At 41.4% G+C, this 21,476-nt stretch overlaps 1 protein-coding gene across 4 annotated transcripts in view; it reads right to left on the bottom strand.

Annotated features, from left to right (window-relative positions):
• ELMO1 (engulfment and cell motility 1) overlaps positions 1–21,476 on the bottom strand; it is a 261,737-nt gene that overhangs the window by 15,189 nt on the left and 225,072 nt on the right. For all 4 annotated transcript variants that reach the window (XM_009880069.1, XM_009880067.1, XM_009880068.1 and 1 more), the window contains 2 exons: positions 13,678–13,841; positions 7,896–8,008 (listed from right to left, as the gene is read on the bottom strand). In XM_009880069.1, the coding sequence (XP_009878371.1) occupies positions 7,896–8,008; positions 13,678–13,841 (277 nt within the window). The remainder of the gene's footprint in view (positions 1–7,895; positions 8,009–13,677; positions 13,842–21,476) is intronic.

Raw genomic sequence — 21,476 nt, 5'->3', positions numbered from 1 at the left:
AGCATTATCAATAGCATAGGAGAAAGCTTACTCAAACGAGGCACTACAGGGAAGGACCGTCTTTTTCAGAAGAAGGAATGTGTGGGGTGTATAGAAAGTAGGACAGGGACTTCGCTCCGTAATTTTATTTGATTAAGTGAAGCTGGCATTAATCTACCTTTTTTTTATTGACTTAGTCACTGGCTCTAAAGCAAGAAACAATTGACTTAGCTTTACTTAGTTTTACATGATACCCTCATGGACTAAAGACTGGCAAAGTAACCGCTGCTTTGAGTGGATAACTTTAACTGACCCACAAAAGCTTCATTTTTAGCATCCACTATGTGAAAATTAATCCCTGCCAGCTGTCTTGTGTGGGACACCCAAAACCTGATAGATTTGAAATATCCCATACTTTATGAAAATTATGACTCATGTCTTTTTATAGACATGGGAGAACACCCCCATATTTATGGAGGGACTGGACATAATAAACACGCAGATTTAAAAAGCAGACATTACCCTCCTTGTCCTGCAAATAACTCAGTGCTTTGCATGGTCACAAATATACGTGTGACCATGCAGTCACACTCCAGTTTGCATTTTAGCCCTTCCTAGGAGATGTATATTTACATCTCTTGCCAACTCCTGCTTCGCAGGATATAATTCCCCATAACAATATTTGTTAAAATCTGCACCCGCGAAGAACATCACCTTTGCAGAGCCGGGCCACCACGCTGCCTAGCGTGCAGGGGTGGTGCTTGCCAATTCCCTTTCTGAAATGGCAAGAATGAGGTTACCCTTCCTTGTCAGAGCACTTTCTATTTAATAAATAGATCACATAATGTTAAGCTGTCAAAAATACAATCTTGTTACATCCAAGCTATAAATCTCCAAAAGCTCTGAGCAAGGCTAGACGCAAAAATGCCAGTGGGGGGTTGTAGAGGGCTTCTCTGGCTCTGCTTCTCTTGTTGCTGGCAGTGCTGATGCTGTGCCAAGCAGCAGCCTAAAGGACAATTTAGGGGAAATGTCAGCATTGACACAGCCCTGTGGTCCCTGCAGTCGCCGGGAGTGAACAGAGCCACAGTTTGGATAAAAAGTCAGAGGAGCTGTAGAACCACCAGAGCCAGCATGTGTGTGCTTGTTTCAGGTGTTAGCAAAGGAAGGACTTCTTGGCTCTGTCAGTCAAATATTGGCTTTGTAAGACCCAACTTCTTTCTAAAGAGCACTCTCCAGTCCCTTCGCCAGCCATTTAAAATGCAATGCAGTAAAACACAGAGAAAGGCAATTCTGCTTTGAATGGCAAAACTGGGCTTCCACGTGCCCTTTTAAATTTCTTTGCCACGTTGGGTAAAAACCTTTGCGGGGAAAAAAAACCCCCACACTTCAAACTGCTTTCTAAGTGTGCAGCCCCTTCTACAGAAAGGTTTCAAAAGACCTTACCAGCCACTGGCAAAGGCTCAAAATGGCAACGGACAAGACTCTGGTTATCTAATGTGCAGGCATGCGCAATACGGAAAGATTTACGGTAGAGAGCTGAGATTATGATTTTGTGATGCATACAAAAAGAGCTGCTGAAGTATAAGCATCCCTGGACTGTAAGCAGTACGCGCAATGTTGCACAGCGTGGGGTCAAGAGGAAAACCCCACTTGCAAAGCTTTTGTCGGGATTTGAAACAAGAGCAAGCAGGAGCCCTCTCTCTCTCATCTGAAGAGCACACACACAACCAACTCGTTGGATAGTTTGTGTGTCTCAGAAAGATGCATGTGAAACTTTACATTCGTACCTTTTCCAGGGAACTCTACCAGAACCATATCAAAACCTGATGCTTAAAACATAAACCCCCTTTAATCTGATGGAAGACCATCATGCCCCTTGCCTACCTAAAGAAAAGCTTCTAGGAACTGTAGCAGGAGGCTGTCCTGTCTAGCTTTATCTGCAACCTCATTGTTTATTAGACTGTACAAAGGAATATACCTTTCCCACTCTAAGATTAAAACAATAATTTTTTCCTTATAAAAGCCAATACGGTCTCACTACCTTTCTCAATGACCTGGCCAGGAAGATGGTGGAACTGAAAACAACTACCATGACTTCCTTTCAATTTAGCACCAATGGGGCTGGTGTTGTTAGCAAGGGTTGGAAAAAGTTTGGCTCTTTAACCTCCTCGGGGTTACAGTGTTTTGGTAACCTTAGTCCTGTTTCAACACCCTGCTCCAATAATAAAAGAGTGAAAAACCCCTCAGTAAAAACGTCTTTACTTCGTTTTTAGGAAGGGGTGGGTTTTATAGGAAGAAACCCTAGCTCTGAAGGCTTGTGGAGCCTTTTACAGCAATTCCCCATAACCCAAGGGTAATAAAGAACTAATAGCCATAGACTGTAGCTTGAAGCATGTCCAAAGCGATTCTCCTGTGGGCTCACTAATAAACGCCATCGCACCACAGCTTTACTGTCAAGAGGAAAACCCTTAAATGAAACCTACAAATGGAACTAACGGGGTTTCCTCAGCCACAGCCACAAAACGACTGCACCGGCCAGGCTGAGGAGGGAGATTAGCATGTTAGTGATGGGAACTAACCTTTGCTTCCTACAACCAGCTCAGCCTTACCAGCTGGGGTGGGGTTTTTTCAGCTGTACATGATGTTACAAACAGTTTATCAGACAATATCCCACTTAGGTGAGATCTCAGTGTCTTGCAGGGGGAAGATGTTATTTTACTGTTGTGCAGGTGCTGAACACAATTTTATTGGAAAAGTAGTGTATAAAATAACGCTGCAGCCAAAAATCATATGAAATTGCTTCCACTGACAAAAAGGGTGAAAAAAAACTTAATTACGGAACAGCACCTGGGAAGTGGCCAGCATTTACTTCCAGCTCTAAATTAATAAACAAACAAAAAAAAAAAGCCAAAAGAGAAAGCTCTTTTCTACCATGATTAGAAAGTTGTGTTTATAAAACAAAGAAAAACTATGGTCCAAACCCTCCAGAGCTCTTAAACCCAAGTTAGTAGAGTTGAAGTGCCACAAGAAGCTTTAAAGACGGGACAGGCATTACTCAAGAGACCTTGCGCTCCACAGCTGGCAGATCCCTGTGTATGCGCACAGCTGGAATGGGGCAACCTCTATGAGCTACAACTCTTGTTTTGTACCCAGCTTTATTAGACCTGCCTCCGTAAAACTCCTCAGAGCAAGCAGCTGTAGGGAGGGCAGTTGCTAACCACAGAGTCTTTGGAGAAGATGTGGGCTTGTGATTTCATCGCAATTTTCAGACACTACATCATTTAAACTGTCCGGTGAGTCCTTATGTCTTTTAGCTCACTGACCACTGATGCAATCAAATGAAGGTTCTAGAGATTCTTCTTTGGGAAACCAAATTAATCATTCTGGTTTTTAACCTGAAAAGGTTTCATACAAATTGGTCTGATTTTCAGATAATTGCTAGAGCAGCCAGTGGGTTAAATATATTGCAGCGCATTGTTAAAGATTATAGATGAGGTTAAAAAAAAAAACAAACCCGAATAACAAAATCAGCTACAATTTGGCTAGAAGACTAATATTCAAAACTGTGCCCAAATAGTAGGGCACAGAACATTTGGCTGATGGGCTACAGAGTGCTTGGCCATTCACATAGTGTGTTTTCAAGTGTGTTAATGGCCAATGACTCATATGCCCTTAACAATGCTATCCCAGGTAAAGAAGTGCTATGGTTAGCACAGAAGTGCTCTATATTTAGAATCCGGGGAGAAAATAGCTCAGATATGCACGGACAAAAGTCTAAGAGTATATATTTTATCCCAAGATATGATCCAGATTACTAAAGAAGCTTTTTTGTTCAAAGAAAATCTGCCTCACGGATTTAGCAACAGGAACACACTTTTAAATATATCAGTGAAAACATACGTATTTATGTAGATTTTAGATATATGTACATGGACTCGCACTCTTTCTTTCATCATGTTGTCTTTCTCTAATACAACTGTAGTGACACATTTTCACTCTAACTGGTCTTAACTGCTTAGATGAAAGCCAGCAAGCCCTGCAAATGACTGTCGAATAATTGACCTGTGGCAATGCTGGAGGCATATTTGGTTAACAGGTTCCTCTCAGCAAGTCACGCATTCACAGAATATTATTTTTTATGGGACTATGAAGGGTGGGATGGAGTAGCAGTAGCAAAGAGGCTTGGCAGAAAAAAAGACAAAGTGTGTGTTCTTGTTCAGAAGTGTGAGTTACTTATCCTAGCAAGAGAAGGAAAACCTGTCTTCACTTGATTTTTTGTTTTAATTTAAGATTTCTCTTTCCAGGTTACTTCCATGGTGCCTTCTGTTTTTAATTTAATGGTGTGTATCACCAGGCTTTCCTTCCCTTTCAAAAACTACTGTTCAAGAAACCTCATCTTTGGCTGCAAAGCCACTCCAATAACATGCAATTTCTCTATAATCTTTATAAAGCTAAAAGGGGAATTTATTTCCAAGAGTGCACCCAGCAACATAAACTACAAATGTACTGGATGACAGCATCACAAGTATCTATTATCCTCAATAAAATGCCTTTATCTGCTACTTAACTCTACTGGAAATAATAACTTTTGGGGCTGTAAAGTGCTTTGCAGGCTTTCGCTTTAGTCTTCTCCCCTTTCTTTTAGGAATTAACTAAGGAAGGAGAAGGCTGAAAAGGTCTATCTGTCAGCTGATGTCCACGGTCAAGGAACAAAGTGGGGATTTGCAGAGCTTCATGATCTGCTGTTGAGCAATGACCAGAAGGGCAGGCTAGATTTTGCTGTTTCGTTTCCAACTGATTGAGAATGCTTCACAAAAACAGGAGTTAGTGTGGCAGTTCTCCTATGAAACCTTGCAAGAGAAAGGCCATGTGTTCTTTGAAAGTGCTAAGGAGCCTGCTGGGACAACAATGGTATTTCTGAATTACAGCTACAGAGAGATCCTGCTGATATGATAATCCTGTGCTGAAACACAAAAGGCAGAGATCTGACAACAGATACCTCACGGCTTGATCTTCAGCATCCCCACAATGTTGGATTGCAGGCTTTCCAATGCCAAGTATATATGAAAGTGTTTCACCTCTTCTCAAAAGGCCATAAATGGCTGTAAACTCCCTGCTCATTTTTTTGTAAGGCGATTTTTCCAACTTATTGTGACTAACCACGTGTGTCCTACCACATGTTCAAACAACAGTCTTAACAGAAGTTTGTTCTAGAGTCTTTATCATGGTATAAAGCCTGTTAATTTTTTTTTTTTTTTTAAATGGGCAATTTAATGCTTTCAGCTCCTCCTGTGTAGGGCATGTTCAGGTTCTTCTTGTACAATCTGTAGATTTGCGACATTTGTTCCAGGATTGTCTCAAGGGAAAAAAAGAATCACAGGAGAGCTAAAAGAAGCCATATACATACTAAAGTAAAACACCTACCTGATCTTACTGCTCTTACAAGTAGGTTGCCACATAACAGGCAAATCGTGATGCCTCACAGCACTCCCCGTTTCTGTTTCAGCTCCATATCAACCTGGATGGACCACGGCCCTTTGAGGGCCTTGGTAATGCTCTGAGACAAGTGAATTCAGTTGGAGCAGCGGGCAGGCGATGGGGCTGCAGAATCCCCCAGTAGCACAGGGCACACGTACACGGAGGTGAGTTGGGGAAGAGGAGATGGGGAGGTGTGGTAAGGCTAACAGAAGACACACTCAGGAATGTGGGACTTGTACTATTTTGATCAGGGCATTCAGAGGAATTGTCTGAAAGCTCGACTGTTCCAATGTTTAGTGTCACTAGCTAAACCTCTGGTCCTCCGTTCACTTTACTTCATCTCCTAGCTCTTGACATCATGAGAGCCTTGGTCTTACAGCTTGCTCTGCTTGGGGTACAGGAGACCCTGAAGGATAAAGACTGATTTCAAGATCATTTCAAAAGAGATGCTTCTGCTTTGTGCCAGCTGCCACTATTTGCTATTTGGACTGTGCCAGGCACTGTACATACCCAAAAAAGGATCCCAATTGCATGGCTTATATGTCAAATGTGCTTGCGTTTACAAACCATACTTTGCTTCTTCATTAGATCACACAGTGTTAAATCTTATTGAGTTTAGTCCCGGTGGCCTCATGCATCATCGTCCTCTGTAACGGTTGTGTCTTCTCCCTCCTTCCCAGAGGGATAATTCACACTTCTGTTACAGGGAGTCTAACATAAAGCGCACACAACTTAGAAGGGCGTGTGGAAACATGCCCTTCTAAATGGGCTTGTATTTGACAAAACCCAATATATTTCAGAGAAGATCAAGTTCTTTGAGGCATGGTCGTGTGTTTTATTTGTTTCCAAAGTATCATGAATTTTTTTGGCCCTGTATAAATATGACATCAAAGCAATTAATCTGGTGGCCTACACAATTCATTCCAAGGCATAATACATAGCAAAGTTCTTAACTGTGGACGAGAAGATTACATTGATTGTTTTTTAAAAATATTTTTTTTAACTTCAACTCCACTCATATAAATTGAACCAATTTATACCCCTTAAGGTTTCTGATCCTATAAATCATGAACTAACAACAGTTTAAGATAAAATAGACAGTCTATCTTTCTCTTGGAGATCTGCCAAAAGAAGAACATTTGCCACAAACCCTGCTCCTTCCCTAGAATTTCAGTCATTTGCATTAAGGCTGTGAGAGGAATAAAATAAACAACCCTCACTACTGATAGCCAAACTGAACTAGGCATTACTTTAGCTACTTTCCCTCTGTGGATATGCTGCTGAAGGGAAAACAAGTATCATGCCTCCCTATGAAATCTGTATAGAAAGTCACAGTCTAATATTAATGCTTTTTCCCTAAACTCTGTGCAGTGGGCTTCATAGGTGTTTGCAGACTTGACAGAGAGAATATAAAGCTGCATCCAATTTTTCTGCTACTCAACCCTTTCATAAAGGCTTTGAAATTTTCCAAAATAACCTCCCTACATTAAGGAAAATTTCCTTCTTGTTTCTCAGGAAGGAAGCATTGCAGGGATACTTCTCTCTGCGAAGAAAGGATTTTCCCCAATTGATCTGAAAGCGTCAAATATTGATCTTTGACAGTTCTTACTCTTAGCTTTTGTAACTTTCTAATTTGTACTGTATTTAGAGTGGAAAACAAATGGCAATCTGAATCATCACAAAATGAGGGTTTTAAAGTGAAAAATTTGGATACAACTTCTAATTTATCTGTTGAATTTGCACTATATCCCCAGTATTTTGCCTGCAGAAAGACGCATGCCTCTGAGGGGAAAAGAACTATAGAGAGTTTAACTGTGTAAAATGAGCTGTAAATCTGGCACTGAGCAATGACTCATAGGATTGGGAAAATAATCTTCTCATGTCAATCAAGTATTCATCTGACGGTACACAAATTACTGATCTAAGTGCTTTTTAAAAGTATATTTAAACACCATAATGTATTTAATGTATATGGTAATACAAGACCAAAACCAAGGACAGGGATTACTAGAGGGAGGGGTGCAGAATGAGCTTATCACATACATAAAGGTGGTCCAAGTCTGAGAGATTCAAATTCTGGCTACACCAAGTTTCATGTGCTATTCCTGCAGAGGCAGAGGTTTTGAGATGAACGAGAAGCCTGGACATCCAGGCAGAAATCAAAATACTCAGTTCAGAGTGCAAGACTGCTGCTTGAGATTTTTGTCAAATGCTGGACTTGTTCCAGATGATCCGTGTGATGAAGCCAAAACCAGTTTCAGGGAAACACAGGAAATCCTACAACAACTGTAACTAGGAGATGCTTTCAGATGCCCCTGGGTAAAAGCAGTCAAGACAGCACTACCACCAAGGATCCTGCCAGCAAAAGTAGCATTCCTCATCTCAACTTTCAGAGAAAATTGACAATAAAAAGCCAGACTAGGCAGTCTGAGCTGTACCTTGCCGACGCCGACTGTTGAGTTTCCTAAAGCAGGTGCCTTCCACCAGTCGATTGAGACGTTGCTGCTTGATCAGTTCTAAGATCTCAGGCTGAATCTTCTCTTTTAGTTCCCTTGGGAAGACAGAAAGTAGGCACTTGTCAAATTCAATCAAAGACCATTCTCTTTCCTCTGAGAGAGTCTCACAAGGTATTTCTGCAAGGAGTTCGAAGGGGACAACAGTCACAGGCAGGCCCAGGTCAGAATCTAAGTCTGCTCCAGAAAAAAAACAACCTTTTTCTTATAACAAAGAATGGGAGTCAGGATACTTCTGTTGTAGACATCTCCCTGCTACGACATCAGTGTATGACTCAGGCAAGACACTTATTTGTTTCTTACTTTACTCATCTAAAAATAACGCCTGCTATAATGCATCAACAAGATTTTTCTGAGGCAAATAATGCTTTTTCATAGTAGCAGCACTGTGAAGCTTATTTGAGGAACTGTCACCTTTCCTTGCATGATCCTCTGCTGGCATACTTTACTAGCACTATTATTTAGAACAATATAAGAAGGCAAAAACATATTTTGAATGATGATAAAAAACAGCGAGCAATGCCAATGAGCTAAAATAATGACCAGCGCTATATGCTTGTTCTTAATTCCATGACATTCAATTAATTCATTATTATCAGAATTTTGTGGAACACTAACCCATGACTAGGGATTGCTCAAGGATCAAACTTTACCTTTGCCCAGGAGCGCAGAAACCCACAGCGCATTTAGAAATAATATTATATATGCTTCAGAAAATCCATTTTCTACATCTTACTTTAATAAGAGTTCACATGTCAAGAACTAGGCAGAAAACGTATGCACATAATATTTAAAGTTTGATTTCATACACCATCACATGGATTCACAGATGTCTGAATTCATCAGTTATATCCTCACTTAGATTCATTAAGAATACATAAAAGACAGGTTTAAACATCGACTCGACAGCAAGCCTGGTAAGATTAAAAAATAACTGAATGTGTAGAGGATTTATAAAACATGAAGTGTGTCAGAACCATAATTTTGCATTGCTGTGCAAATTAGGTAATACCAAAAATCATTCTGTCTGGCAGTATGTTCCAGCAATCGTCATCAAAAGGAAGCAAAGCTGTGGTATCCCATAGAGACAACAAAAATCCCTCTCTTCCAGAAAACTTAGGGAGCCCAGTCTCTGCTGACTTCCACATTTATTTGGATCTTGTACCTTTGATCCGACAGACCCCCACTGAAACCACTTGAAGTCCTCTGCTAGAAAGATCAGGCCTTTGAACAAAAATGCCATCTTTCCCCCAGGGTATTAACAAAATGGTTGGAGTTCTTGATGCAAAACCCACTGCATATTTACAAGCTGTGAACATCTAGCTGGTCAAAACTCAAGGAAGCATTGTAACTATAGAAACAGTCCACCTTTTGGGAATGTGTTATTAGTCTTTTAGGATAATTTTCAAGCACTGTTATTTTCTCATTGGGAACTAAGATATGAATATGCTGAATGGTTAAACACTGTGATTAAAAGAATTTTGTACCTTTACTGAGCTGATGAGCTTCCCCATTCCTCAGGTAAGAGCTGGGAGCAGGGGCTGAGGAGAAGAATGTTAAAACCCAGTGTGGATAACTCAGCAGTCCAGGCTGCAGACCAAATCTCCAGCTGGATTGGTTTCAAACATTCAAGACTGGTATAGACATCCGTTTGGTATTTTAGGTAGTTTAATTCAGAAATTGGATGGTTATCATTAAATAGGTGTTAAAGATATCATAATGTCATAGTTGTAAGACACTACAGAAAAACCAAAAGTGAATGGGTCACCCAGCACACTAACACCTGACTGTTTGCTCACAGTATTCCCTCTTCTGTCCTGTAAAGCCCCGGCTGCCCTTTACAAACCAGAGAAAGAGAAATACTTTAAACCAATCCAAAACCAAAACGGTCATCCTCTCTGAAGCACTTCACTGTCTAAGGCAGACTTTCCACAGGAGGAAGGAAGGTAGGAAAGAAGGGACACCCTCCACCTCTTTGCTGATGTGATGGAGTCTCTCTATACACGTGCATATATTCGCTCTCATGAAGCTCAGACGCGGTACTCTCTTCTGTTTTACAATCCCCATACTTGAACACACAGAGGTTGTGGAGACAACTCATTACTCCACAGAGAAACAATCTTCAGTGACTCTGGACTTTAGTGACAGCCCCTAAGTCCATCCATCCCTTGCCATGGTCACTTGCGCTTACCATCCGCAGCAGCTCATGCCGACACATGGTTACTCTGACTTGTATGGGTTTCAGCTATTTTTCAGATACCATGGCTCCAGATACATTTTTGCAAGGTGATCCTGCCACTTAGTGCTCCTCTCTGTCAAGGCTTCTGTTCCACCACTTCAAAGTGACAGAAATAGGGCAGAACAATTAAACCACAACACACAGTTAAACAAAAGATGTGCTTCTCTGAATCTTTATATTTCCTTCAGAAAGCCATCTGAAGGTAAGGGAGTTCAGTTCCTCAGGGTCAGTGTCTAAAGACGGGAAGGTTAGAAAAAAAAAAATCTCTGTACAAGAAATAGGTCCTCCTGTCTAATTTTAAACTCGAATGGAAACAGCGAGCTAAAGGAATATCATAAATGCAAATACATTTTGTGAAAATGTTATTTATTGTCCTTCAGATGATATCGGCTTAGCAGTTTGTGCCTTGTGAAGAGAGAGAACAAACTCGGAAAGTCTGACGAGACAGGGGCTTAAAAATTGCTATTAGTTTCCCACTGTGTTCCTGTCACATAAGAACTGCAAAAGTTAGTGGGCTGGTAAGACAGAAGGGTTGAGGGAACCACACAGTAATATACGTGATTGCTAGTTTTCTGATCTCACTGGCCTTGGCACTATAGGCAATGCTGACATCAGTTACTTGCTTTTAACATAACAGACCTGAATTGTCGGCAAATCTGAAAACCATTCAACATAATTTTTAAATTATTCAAACGATATTAGTTCTTCTTCAGCACCAATTATATCTGTCCCAAACTTTTACCTTTCCAGCTTATAGTTAAGACTCTTTCTTGTTAGCTGTTTTCTTTCCAGGATGGGGCATATTACAGACATTTAAATCATTACAACACAACAGAAGAGTAATCCCAGAACTGCTTTCATGTGTTTTGTCCTTTTATCTTTCTGGCTTGTAGCTATGCCCTCTCCTAATCACTTCATGAATTCAGAGCAGGCATTAGTGACTCCTTCTAACATTGCAGAGAAACCTGTAAGATAAAAAGCTGAAAAGCATCTGCATCCCTCCCTCTATTTCCCTGTACGTGTCTGATTTTCACACAGATGTTACTTAGCAATGGCTCCCTGGCTGACATTAACTCTCCTTTAACCAGCAAGCCTCCACTGGGACGTCAGATCTTTATCCAGTGTTAACCCATCTCTGTTGCCATTTAATGTGTCAAGGAGATCTCTGGTCCTCTCCAGGCCCACAGAGTTTCTTGACACCTTCCACAGTCATTCAAAACAAACCAGGGATAGTTTATCATTTCATTGTGGAATGGCAGTTGGGATGATCAATAATGATTCCGGAATCGATTCTGTTCTGAAAGACACTGTATTTTCCCTAATCAAAACTTGAAATTGAAAAAACTTCATCTCACGTGATACAACAATGCTCATTTAAAAGAAACAACTAACCCTTGCGAAACAAGGTGGTTGTAGTTACAGGGAACTAAGGCAACATTTTCCAGCTTACATTCAAAACCAACTTAACTGAAGCTTCTCTCGTCCAGCAGCTTGAAAACTTAAAAACTTCAGTGCTTCATACAATGAACGGCAGAAGAAAGACTTCTGTCATATTCAAGGCAGGAAAAAACATCATCTGATTGCCATATTCTCATGCAGAATTAAACAAGGTCTGATGAATTTACATTCACCATTGTGTGCAATCTCTTTTAGCGTATCTGCAAGGCTTTAAAATATACAGCACAGCCACGATTGCTCTCTTCACTCACAGTCTCTTTCTCTACAATGAAGCCATGATTCTGTACTTCTATCAATTGTGCCATCTATGCAATTTGAGAGAGTTCAGCACAGGGAATAAAATCAAAGGGGAAAATGAAAGAACCATTTCTTTTCACGGTCAAGAATAAGTGATCATGGATGTAATCAAAATGCAAATGCATAGAGTTAAATCTCTGCAAATGCAGTTGTGATTGCTTAAACACCTTATTGATTTACTTAGCCTTCATAGCCTTTAGGCTTAGCCTTTGTCCTGAATCTGAAATGAGTGTCTGGTAAAACTTCAGTTGCTTTTAACTATCTCTGTTGGCTGTTTCACTCATTCCACACTGTACCAGCAGCTGGTCAGTTATACTGGAAGTAAAGAACTTGCAGAGGGCACCGGCAAGTTTCACGAGGCTAGGCGATGGTGCAAGAGAATATAAATAGTTGACCTGTTTCGTACTTAAACAGTTGACTCATACGGAAAGCAGGGAAAATGAGAAGCTTTGGTGACAAGCTTAGCAGTACTGAGTGGCTTTGAACAACTAAACATTGCAGGGGATTGGCAGGGGATTTCTGAGCAGTGTAATGATGCAAAACTGACTGGAACCATTTGTAGCTTTTTAATTGATGCATTACTATGAGTGACATCAGTTCTAATTGGGCATTAGGTCCTATCTTCTAAAACACTGAAAACATAAAAGCAGCATTCCCCCTTTGATCCACATTGGTATGATTAAAATTTAAGTGTGTAATTCTACTTAGCTTATGCTTCCGCTGTTGCCCTTCTGCCCCTGGAGGAATGTGTCCCCAGAGCTTGTATTTAGATAACTGTATCCTTTAGCGACAAGTCAAAATGAAAATTCTGCTTCCGAATCCTGAAGTGCTCTGATACAAACCCTTCTCTATACCTTTCCCTTGAAAAGGAGATTTGGAAAAATCACGAGCTGTTCCACTTTAAATATGGTCAGGCTCTCATGACATTTCAGCTGACGCCTCTGGAGTCCTCACCATTTCTCTGCTGATCTCAAAAGGCTCCTGTTATTCTCAGTACATCATTTGTGCACCACAGAGCCCGCATCTGTCCTGTGCCATTAGTTCAGCCACAAGCCCGGACCTGGTCCAGAGCCAAGTACGGCCTCTATTTTTCATGTAACAGAACAAAGCGTATTCTGGGAAAAGGGAAGGAGCTATGGTGGCAATATCAGCATTTGATACTTTGCAGTAAACAAGAAGGCAATGAGAATCCCATTGGCTAGCTGCCAGAATGTAATGCCATAAACACAGTCATACACAACAGCTCTCTTTTGTGGAGTCAGTGTGCATTGGCTCCTCTTCTTCTGGACTTCTCCCTGTCTCACTCAGCGAAGTGACATTTGGAATTTTTTAAGGTCCTTGGACAGAAGACAAAGTTGCGGTGTTAAGTGTGAGGTTTTTTTTTTTTGTTTTTAAAAAAGCCACTATTAGCACCATAAATGGGCTCACAATCACGCAAAGCTATGAAACGCCAAAGCATTGTTTCATACAAATAAGCCATGTGAGACCCTGTAGTTATTTGCTGAATCTGGTTTAACTGAACTCAAAGAAATAGTTATGATTCCCAGCAGAAGAAAACATAACGCCCTTCAAGCAGATGCCGCACTACTGCTTTTGAGCACGGCTCCCTGGACAATTTTCCTCCTCGGGTTCCCCCAGAAGAGCTCACAAATGTCATTCACATTTGTTAATCCTCCCATGCAAAAATGAGTGGGGAGAAAAGACGGTACTTACAGAATCGGACGAGACTGGAAATCTTCCTGGTTCATTCTTTCAGACTGGCGTATTTTCAGTATTTCTGTGTAACTGAGGTTCTGAAGCTTGCTCTTGAACTGATCCAGAGAGCTAGGCTTGGTAGTGAGCGCTCTCATTATCTGTTCTTTCACTACCTGCATTACCTGTGGTTGACAAGGAAAGAAAAAGAAAACCTACGTTAACACTTTCTGCGTTTTTGTTTCAAATCTTATTCTGGTTCACACTAAGGTTTGTAGGCATAGAAGATGATTAGTACTGTGCGGTCTCAAGACAATTTCTCAGTAGCATAACCAGAAAATAAGCCAACTGTTGACAAGGCATCACAGCTTATAGCAAAAGTTCATCTGCGCTGTAACAAGAAAATTATTATTTTTGGGGGTGGTGGGGAGGGTGTCATTTATTGCTTGGCTGCCTACCTAGACAGCTAAATTACAATTGCTGGTTACAGGGTTTTAAGTCCTGCTCTGTCCATGGCCTGTGTCCCCAACGTAGCAGTAGCTTGCCTCTGCTGCACTCTGAGCTGAGATGATGCTCCTGTCATGTTGCGGACAGGCACGCATACACCACCAGAATTGTAACAGCAGAAAAAAGCTGTGAAGTCCTAAGGAGCCAACTGAGAGCACAGATGCACATGCTGACTTCTCCCAGCTCAACCCAGGTAAAGTGCACAAGCTGCAGGAGTCAGCCTAACTGCTCACAAGAGAGACTGCAGAGAGTTTTTCAGGTCTTACAGCTCTCCTGCTGGGTCTTAGAGCTGTTCTCCTGACCAGAAGGCAGCAGCATAAAGCTGCTAACTGTGGCCCACTGCCTCCCTTATTCCTTACGCTCAGAGGCAATGGGCACACAGTGAAACAAAGGAGGTTCCCTCTGAACATCAGGAAACACTTTTTCACTGTGGGAGTGACCAAGCACTGGTACAGGTCGCTCAGGGAGGTTGTGGAGTCTCCATCCTTGGAAATACTCAAAAGCCATCTGGACATGGTCCTGGCCAACTGGCTTTAGGTGGCCCTGCTTGAGCAGGGAGGTTGGACCAGATGACCTCCAGAGGTCCCTTCCAACCTCAACCCCTCTGTGATTCTGTGAGAGACTTACGCTGCAGGCCATGCACAGTGAAGGAACGAGAACTTGCTAAAAAAGACTATTAGTCTGGGGAGAGAGAGAGAGAGATCAACTTGCCAAGGATATTACAGAGGATTGCTTTTGAAGCAATGCCATAAACAATGCAAACCAAAAAATGAGAATGAAGGATGGCTGGGCAACAGCCATCTATCTGCATATTAATTATATTATCAGGAGAAAACTGCTGAGACACAGTTAACTAAGGGGAATTGCTTGGCTCTAGTTCAAATAAATATATATCACAGACTACTGTCTGTCTCTCCACAATCCTAGACTCATTTCCTTGGTGCTGGTGCAAATCACGCACTTTGAAATATTTCTTTGATGCTGTGCTTAAGTTGGCTGGAAAAACAATTTGTCAGAAAAGCCCATCCCACCCAAATCCAACAGCAAAAAGCCAGTAGGAAATGGTTAACACCCCCCTGGTATCAAAGCGGGTGTGACAGAAATTAACAGCTACACAAACAGAGGGCAAAAGCTTTTTCTGCACTGTTATTTTTCCTTTATTCTTTCATCTTCACCATGTTTCTTAAAACAGAAGCTCAGCCCCTCAGAGGTTCCCTAATCATTCTGAAATTTTCTCTTTTCATATGAATATTTCATTGCGTCACATGTGTTGCCTCAGTCTCCTAACTCACAGCTTGCACTATGTTTTCTAGTTTTGCTTTCTGAGATGTAACTCATTTCAGCTGTGTCCAGCAGGTGAAACCAAGCAATTAAAGAACTGAAGATATTCTCCTTCCTTACTACAGGGACTACATCCGTCCCAGAGACTTACGTCAAGAGAAGCAAGATGCTCCTCACAAAGGTGTTGGCTCAGGTGGACAGCACATGCCTTTGCCACCTTTCCACTGCCTAGATGAGGCAGCCTACCCACGCTCACTTGGCTGCAGCCTTACTTTGAAAACATCCTTGCCATTAACATCCTACTTTTGGTAAATCTTGCAAACCTGGCCAAGACAAAGCTGAGCTCCGCTCCATCCACTCCTACAAATCTAATAGGTACATTGCAGCATATTCGAGCAGTCTTCTAAAACTTAGTTTGATGGTAAAAAGCAATACTGAATTCTGTACTCTACGTCTGCATACTGTTCACTTCATTTACAGAAGTATTTGTTCTCAGATGGTAGTCATATGCAGCCAAATCCCTCTGAAGAGTTACTAGGCTGGTCTGCCAGTGGGAAGCAGCTACTTCCCCAGCTGAAAGATGAACTCCTGTCTGCTGTCCCACTGCTTAGAGGGATTAACGCGTCCTTGACTGCATTCAGAGCGCACTCACCAGACTGACCACTCCAGTCCAAGTAAGAAATGTGCTGTCACACATCGGAAGCGACAAACCTGAAGGCCAACCAACCATAAATCCAGAACATTGATGGCTCACTCCACTGGCCCCTAAGGCGAGTGGCATGCCCCTATGGATTTCACTGGGTGTTGATTTAATGCCTAAACGAGCTTAGGAAATATAATGAAGGAAACGTCCTCAAGGAATAGTGGGAAAAAATTAAGCAGATAATCCCAGCAACAAGTTGGATGTTTAAAAATATCTTCTGTCTTCCTCTTTCTGCCTTCCTGACAATGACTACTAATTGCTGCTAATTAATTTTAATTTATATTTTATATATTTATATTATTAATTAGGATTAATTATTTTTAACTACCATACATAGGGCCAGGAATGGAGAAGAGGGGAGAGACTGTAAACCTTTCCCACTGAAAACGTATTCAGCTACTGGTATCTCCTAAGACTGCTGTCCAAGCCCCAGTGAACTGGGCTTAACTTTTCACCCTCCCAGAGAACGTGACTTTCAGCCTTCAGGCTTCACTTCTGCTTTCTCAGGCTCACTGAGAAGTTGTGCCAGACTACTTTATTACATGTGGTTTTATGGTCAGCCTCTGCAGTCATCATTTCTGCAGTTACCCTCCAAAAGAAGCAGGCAAAACCAGGTAGCTTAATTCAAGCATGCAAGCCCCATCACCGTTCATGGGATCAAATTCCCTGGCCATTACAAAGCAACAAATTATTGCCATTTCAAACAGACAGGTGTAGTGTAACTTCTAAATTAACCATACTACACTGCTATATTAACTATCACTACCATATCACCTTGACTTTTCAGCACTAAACCAGATTTGCAAGCAAATATAGACCTGCAATTGCTTAAGCATGCATGCAGTTCAAGTTTCATGCATTCATTCAAATACCTGTACAGGTCTGGTATTTTGTCGCTTACAAATAGATTTAGTTTTGTAAACTCAGGCACTCACTCTGGGGAAACTGCCTCTATGAATAGTTTTCCCCATAAAATAAATGGACAAACAAATAAACAAAACCTGTATTTTAGGCAGTTGCGTGTATGTGGATCTTCTTTTCGGTCTGATCTCTGAACCATCCCTATGAAGCAGCGCTCATCCTTGGCTAAACAATGCAAAGGAGGCTCAAGGGCAGCAGACTTAGGGCGCTGCCTATGTGTAGCTGCAAAACCCTCGTGCCCCTTCTCTGGTACTCACTGTTGTGGTTAACAGGCAAACAACGCAAATTCCTCTTCTTTGCTATGATCTGGAAAGTTACTCACAGGGTATCATCAAAGAGCTCCTTGGTTTAGAGGAGCTCCTTGCTCCAAGACAGAAGGCAGGAAGCGTATGGCCCATCCTAGCACATAAGGGGGTGATCACTTGCCTTGTAATGTTTATAGCCAACACTATTTAACTAGCTGGCCAAAATGTCAAAGCTGCTGATTGCGTCGAGTCTCCTGAGCACTTGGGAATCACTGCCAAGAACTTCTAATCTCTTCAATTTCCAAAGCTGAGTTGCCAGCCCTTGATTACTGCTGTCTGAGAGACAGCATCAACCCTTCCTCCCCATGTCTCTGACCTTACAATGAAATTAAAGGTATTCTCTACTCAATGTGATTTGTACGTAAACACTGTAGACAGTTGTTTTAATTACATTATGCTTTGCTACTCTTCCTGAGAAATGAGTGTTTCAGAGGGCACAATTGCTTTAAATCATGTCCTTTTTATCTGATGACCTCTTGTACGGTAAGAGAATCCTGAGTTCTGCATTATGACTAAGACAGGTGAATTCACTGAAGACATGAAAAGAAAGACAGTAGGAAAAAAAGAATACCCTTTTTTTTTTTCATTTAATCACAAAGGACCTGATTCCCCGTATTTTGGATCCATCTAACGTGTGTTATATTTCTACCATCAGTATCACCATAACATTAAATTATGCATTTTTCGTTAAGCTGTTCTAGTCTATGATTAGCCTATTTGACCTCATCTCTGTCATATCACATGCTGACTACTTTGCCTTTCCAACATTTATCCCCCCTCCTCCCCCCCTTTTATTCTTCCTTATCTCTCTTGCCATGACAACTTTTTGCCTATGCAAATAAAGTCTCTTCCTTTCAAGATGGAGCAGAGGTCTGAGCACTTGGGCTCTACAAGGGGACAAAATAAAAAGAGAGAAGTTGTCAATGTCAGAAGGTTTACCAGGACCAAACTCTATAGCAATCTTCCCACTGACCGCATTTCTTTGCAACTATGGAAAGCACAAACCTCTCTGCTCCACTTACCCCATACCAGGGCAAAGTCTGACCTTGGCACTGACTGGAGAAGACAGGCTGCCATCTCAGACATCTCATTGCCTGCAAGCTTCTGGAAATTTAAGTCTAAGCCTTCCACTCACCAGACACAGTATTTCTAAGAACTCACAGCTTCAATCTTCTCAGCAACCTCCCCCAGAACAGCCTGAAGGGCTGGACGTTCACAACAACTCATCTGTGGAGCACCAGACTGGAGATGAACCCTTCTCATCATTTCCCCACAATATCAGTGTTTCTCTTGAATAAGCATGCCCTTTCACATGTAATGGCCCTCTCACACCAGCAAGAACACATCCAGAGACTATCACAGAAGCCACTAAGACGTATCTCTAGTATCTTGGGGTACACATTACACTGATTACTGCTTGCTGACTAACTCAGGGGGTTGTGTGTGTCAGTATCTTGTGCTGACTGATTGCCATTAATCTTAACTGTCCACCTTTCTTCTGCACAGACAAGACGTAGGTATAAATCCTGAGCCCATGTTACAATGTGGTCAGTTCAGTGCTTTCCTAATTTGGCTCAAAATTACCAGGTATCACAAGGCCTGATTCCCCTATCTTGTTGCAGCGTAGGATAAAAGGGCAGCCACCGGACTGCGCTATATCCAGGGATGCTTCTCTACAACCAGAACAGACACATGTGAGATGGGAGAAGGTTTAAGGCTTCATTCAATAGCTTTTCCACGTGACCATTCAAAAATCAACAAGCCAACAAACTGGAGGAAAGAGACTTTTTTGCAAATTGGTTGTCAAGAATTCATACCTAGTTTCCTTCCTATCTAAAGGTTCCTGAAAAGAAGCAGCTTGGTTTATACACGGTAAAAAAATGAAGGAGAAAACAACATTTGGTGATTGAGATCCAGCTTTATCATTTCAATCACAAAGGGATTTCCTTCAGTTGAATCAGAGCAGGCAAAAATAAGGTTGTAGAATGAAATGGCCAAATCATTCTTAATGAACAGCGCTTACTGACAAAGGAGCAAAGGAGGCCATAACGAAAATCTAATTCTGAAGGGAAAGGAAATGACTTCAGTTTACAAGCAACCTGTCAATCCCTTTAATGAAAACTTTAAATGTTTAACGTGGGCGCCAGGTAATTCAAAACAATTTTCAGACTGTTCCAAAGGATAACTTGTCTTAACTAGATCAATGGATATATTTTCAGAGTACTCAAAAGGGTCATCCTGAGAGACTTCAAGGTCCTTGGAAGATAATTTAATGCTGTTCTCCCCCCCCATCTCCACATATTGCAGTCTGTGATTTCACTATACCAGTCACTCAGTCACAGCCTGTATCAAGCCTTCACTCCACATTACTTTAGAATATTAATCCAAACATGCCATACTACACAAGCAGATTTAAACTCTGCGTTGACACAATCTAACTACTGACAAGGGACTCCAAAATTCCAGACCATTTCTTCTATTACAGTCTGTGTACTCTGGAATTACAAAAAAAAAAACCAAACCCACCCAGTTTTCAATCTCCTTAACTATTCCAGAACACAAGGACAGTTAGTGTAGCCAGCGATAAAGAGGCAACTCTAAGCTGCCTGGATGTACATAGCCACAGGAATAATTAAGTTGATTCATTTTCAGGCAGCAGGATGAGAAAGCGGCTGTCAGAGGATTTAGCAGGTATAAGCTCTGATACATTTTATCTCTTCATTTTCTGCAGAATTTAAAACCCATTGTGAAAAAAGTTTGTGTTGCTGGGGTTTTGGCTTTCCTTTTTCCTTTCTTTTTTTTTTTTTAAAAAAAAAACCTCTTTTGCTAGTGATTATATTTTTCTAGTATGAACCAAGGTATCTTTCAGTCTGCAGAGAACAGACTTGAAACAATGCAATGGTTTTGATCAAGCTGAGCAGCCTCTTTTCATGTGGTACGGGTATCATTATCCAGTTGAGCAATGACCATCGTTTTGGAGAAAGACCTAGCATGAACAAATGAGCACATCTAGCAGATGTGACGATGGAGCTGAGAGGTAGGAGATGTGACAGTTCCACACGAGGTGTTTAAAAGGTCTATAGCAGGTGTCTAAAACTTAAGGCTGTAGTAATAGATCTCTTTAATATGAAAGCTTGTTCTGAGCCTCAGAACCCAAATAAATTGCCTGCCCTCTAGTGAGGAAAAGAGGGAAGAATACCTGAAGGCGCTTGACCACGCACTGGATCCTGAGATCCAGAAAATCAAGTGTTGAAGAAAGAAATGCTGAAGATGAAGTGAAGCCCACATTTTTTTTTATTTCAGAGCAGTTCTTGATTTTTACACGGTTTTATGTTCCCTTGACTAATGAATCACAGGTGTGAGAAAAGAGATTTAAATGAAAGAGCTCCTGGGAACTGATGGGCTCAGCCTGTCATTAATCCAAGGCTACAATAGAGGGGATACAGGATTCATCACATTCTTGTAAGAAAGGAGGAACAACAGCCCCAGGGCCATGACCACAAGACTGCTGAGGAACCTGAAACAAAGTGTGAAAAGGAGGCTGAGAAAAAACAAGGAAGGAGTCTGAGGAGTAACTGCATCCAAAGGAGCTGATATAAAACAGTTCAGTCCCTGGCAAAATATTCCTGATTCATCCTGCTACTGGATGCGAGTGTTTTGTAAACTGTGTTCATTGAAAATGGACCACTAATTGCTGCACTCTGTTATACTACATCCCTGGGATACTCCACCTCTGCAGGAAGAGCCTGTGGCCACAGCTTGACTTGGCACTTTTCAAAGTAGCTCCTAAGATTCTGTTAGCTGCACTGATAATTTTTCCACTGGATACATAGATCCTGATGGAGAAGCACTGGGATACCAGCGTGGCCTCCAGTTCTTCAACATTAATATTTATTTGCTCAATTAAAGATAGGAACAGTGGCAGAGGCTTTGTCTGGAAGCAAAAAGCAGCTTGAACTTGCTTGAGAAAAAGACAAAAGGCTACCAAAAAAATTCTGCTGAATATGGCTAAAGGGATGGGTAAGATTATTTTAACAATGAATGCCAACAGATTGGAGTAGACAAAGGAAAAAGAAAGGCAGATAGTACGAAGGACATTACAA

Source organism: Charadrius vociferus, unplaced genomic scaffold, assembly GCF_000708025.1.
Source record: "Charadrius vociferus isolate BGI_N301 unplaced genomic scaffold, ASM70802v2 scaffold760, whole genome shotgun sequence".
Classification (NCBI taxonomy): Eukaryota; Metazoa; Chordata; class Aves; order Charadriiformes; family Charadriidae; genus Charadrius; species Charadrius vociferus.
The sequence above is the reverse complement of the archived record's forward strand: the minus strand, read 5'-3'. Positions and strand labels throughout refer to the sequence as shown.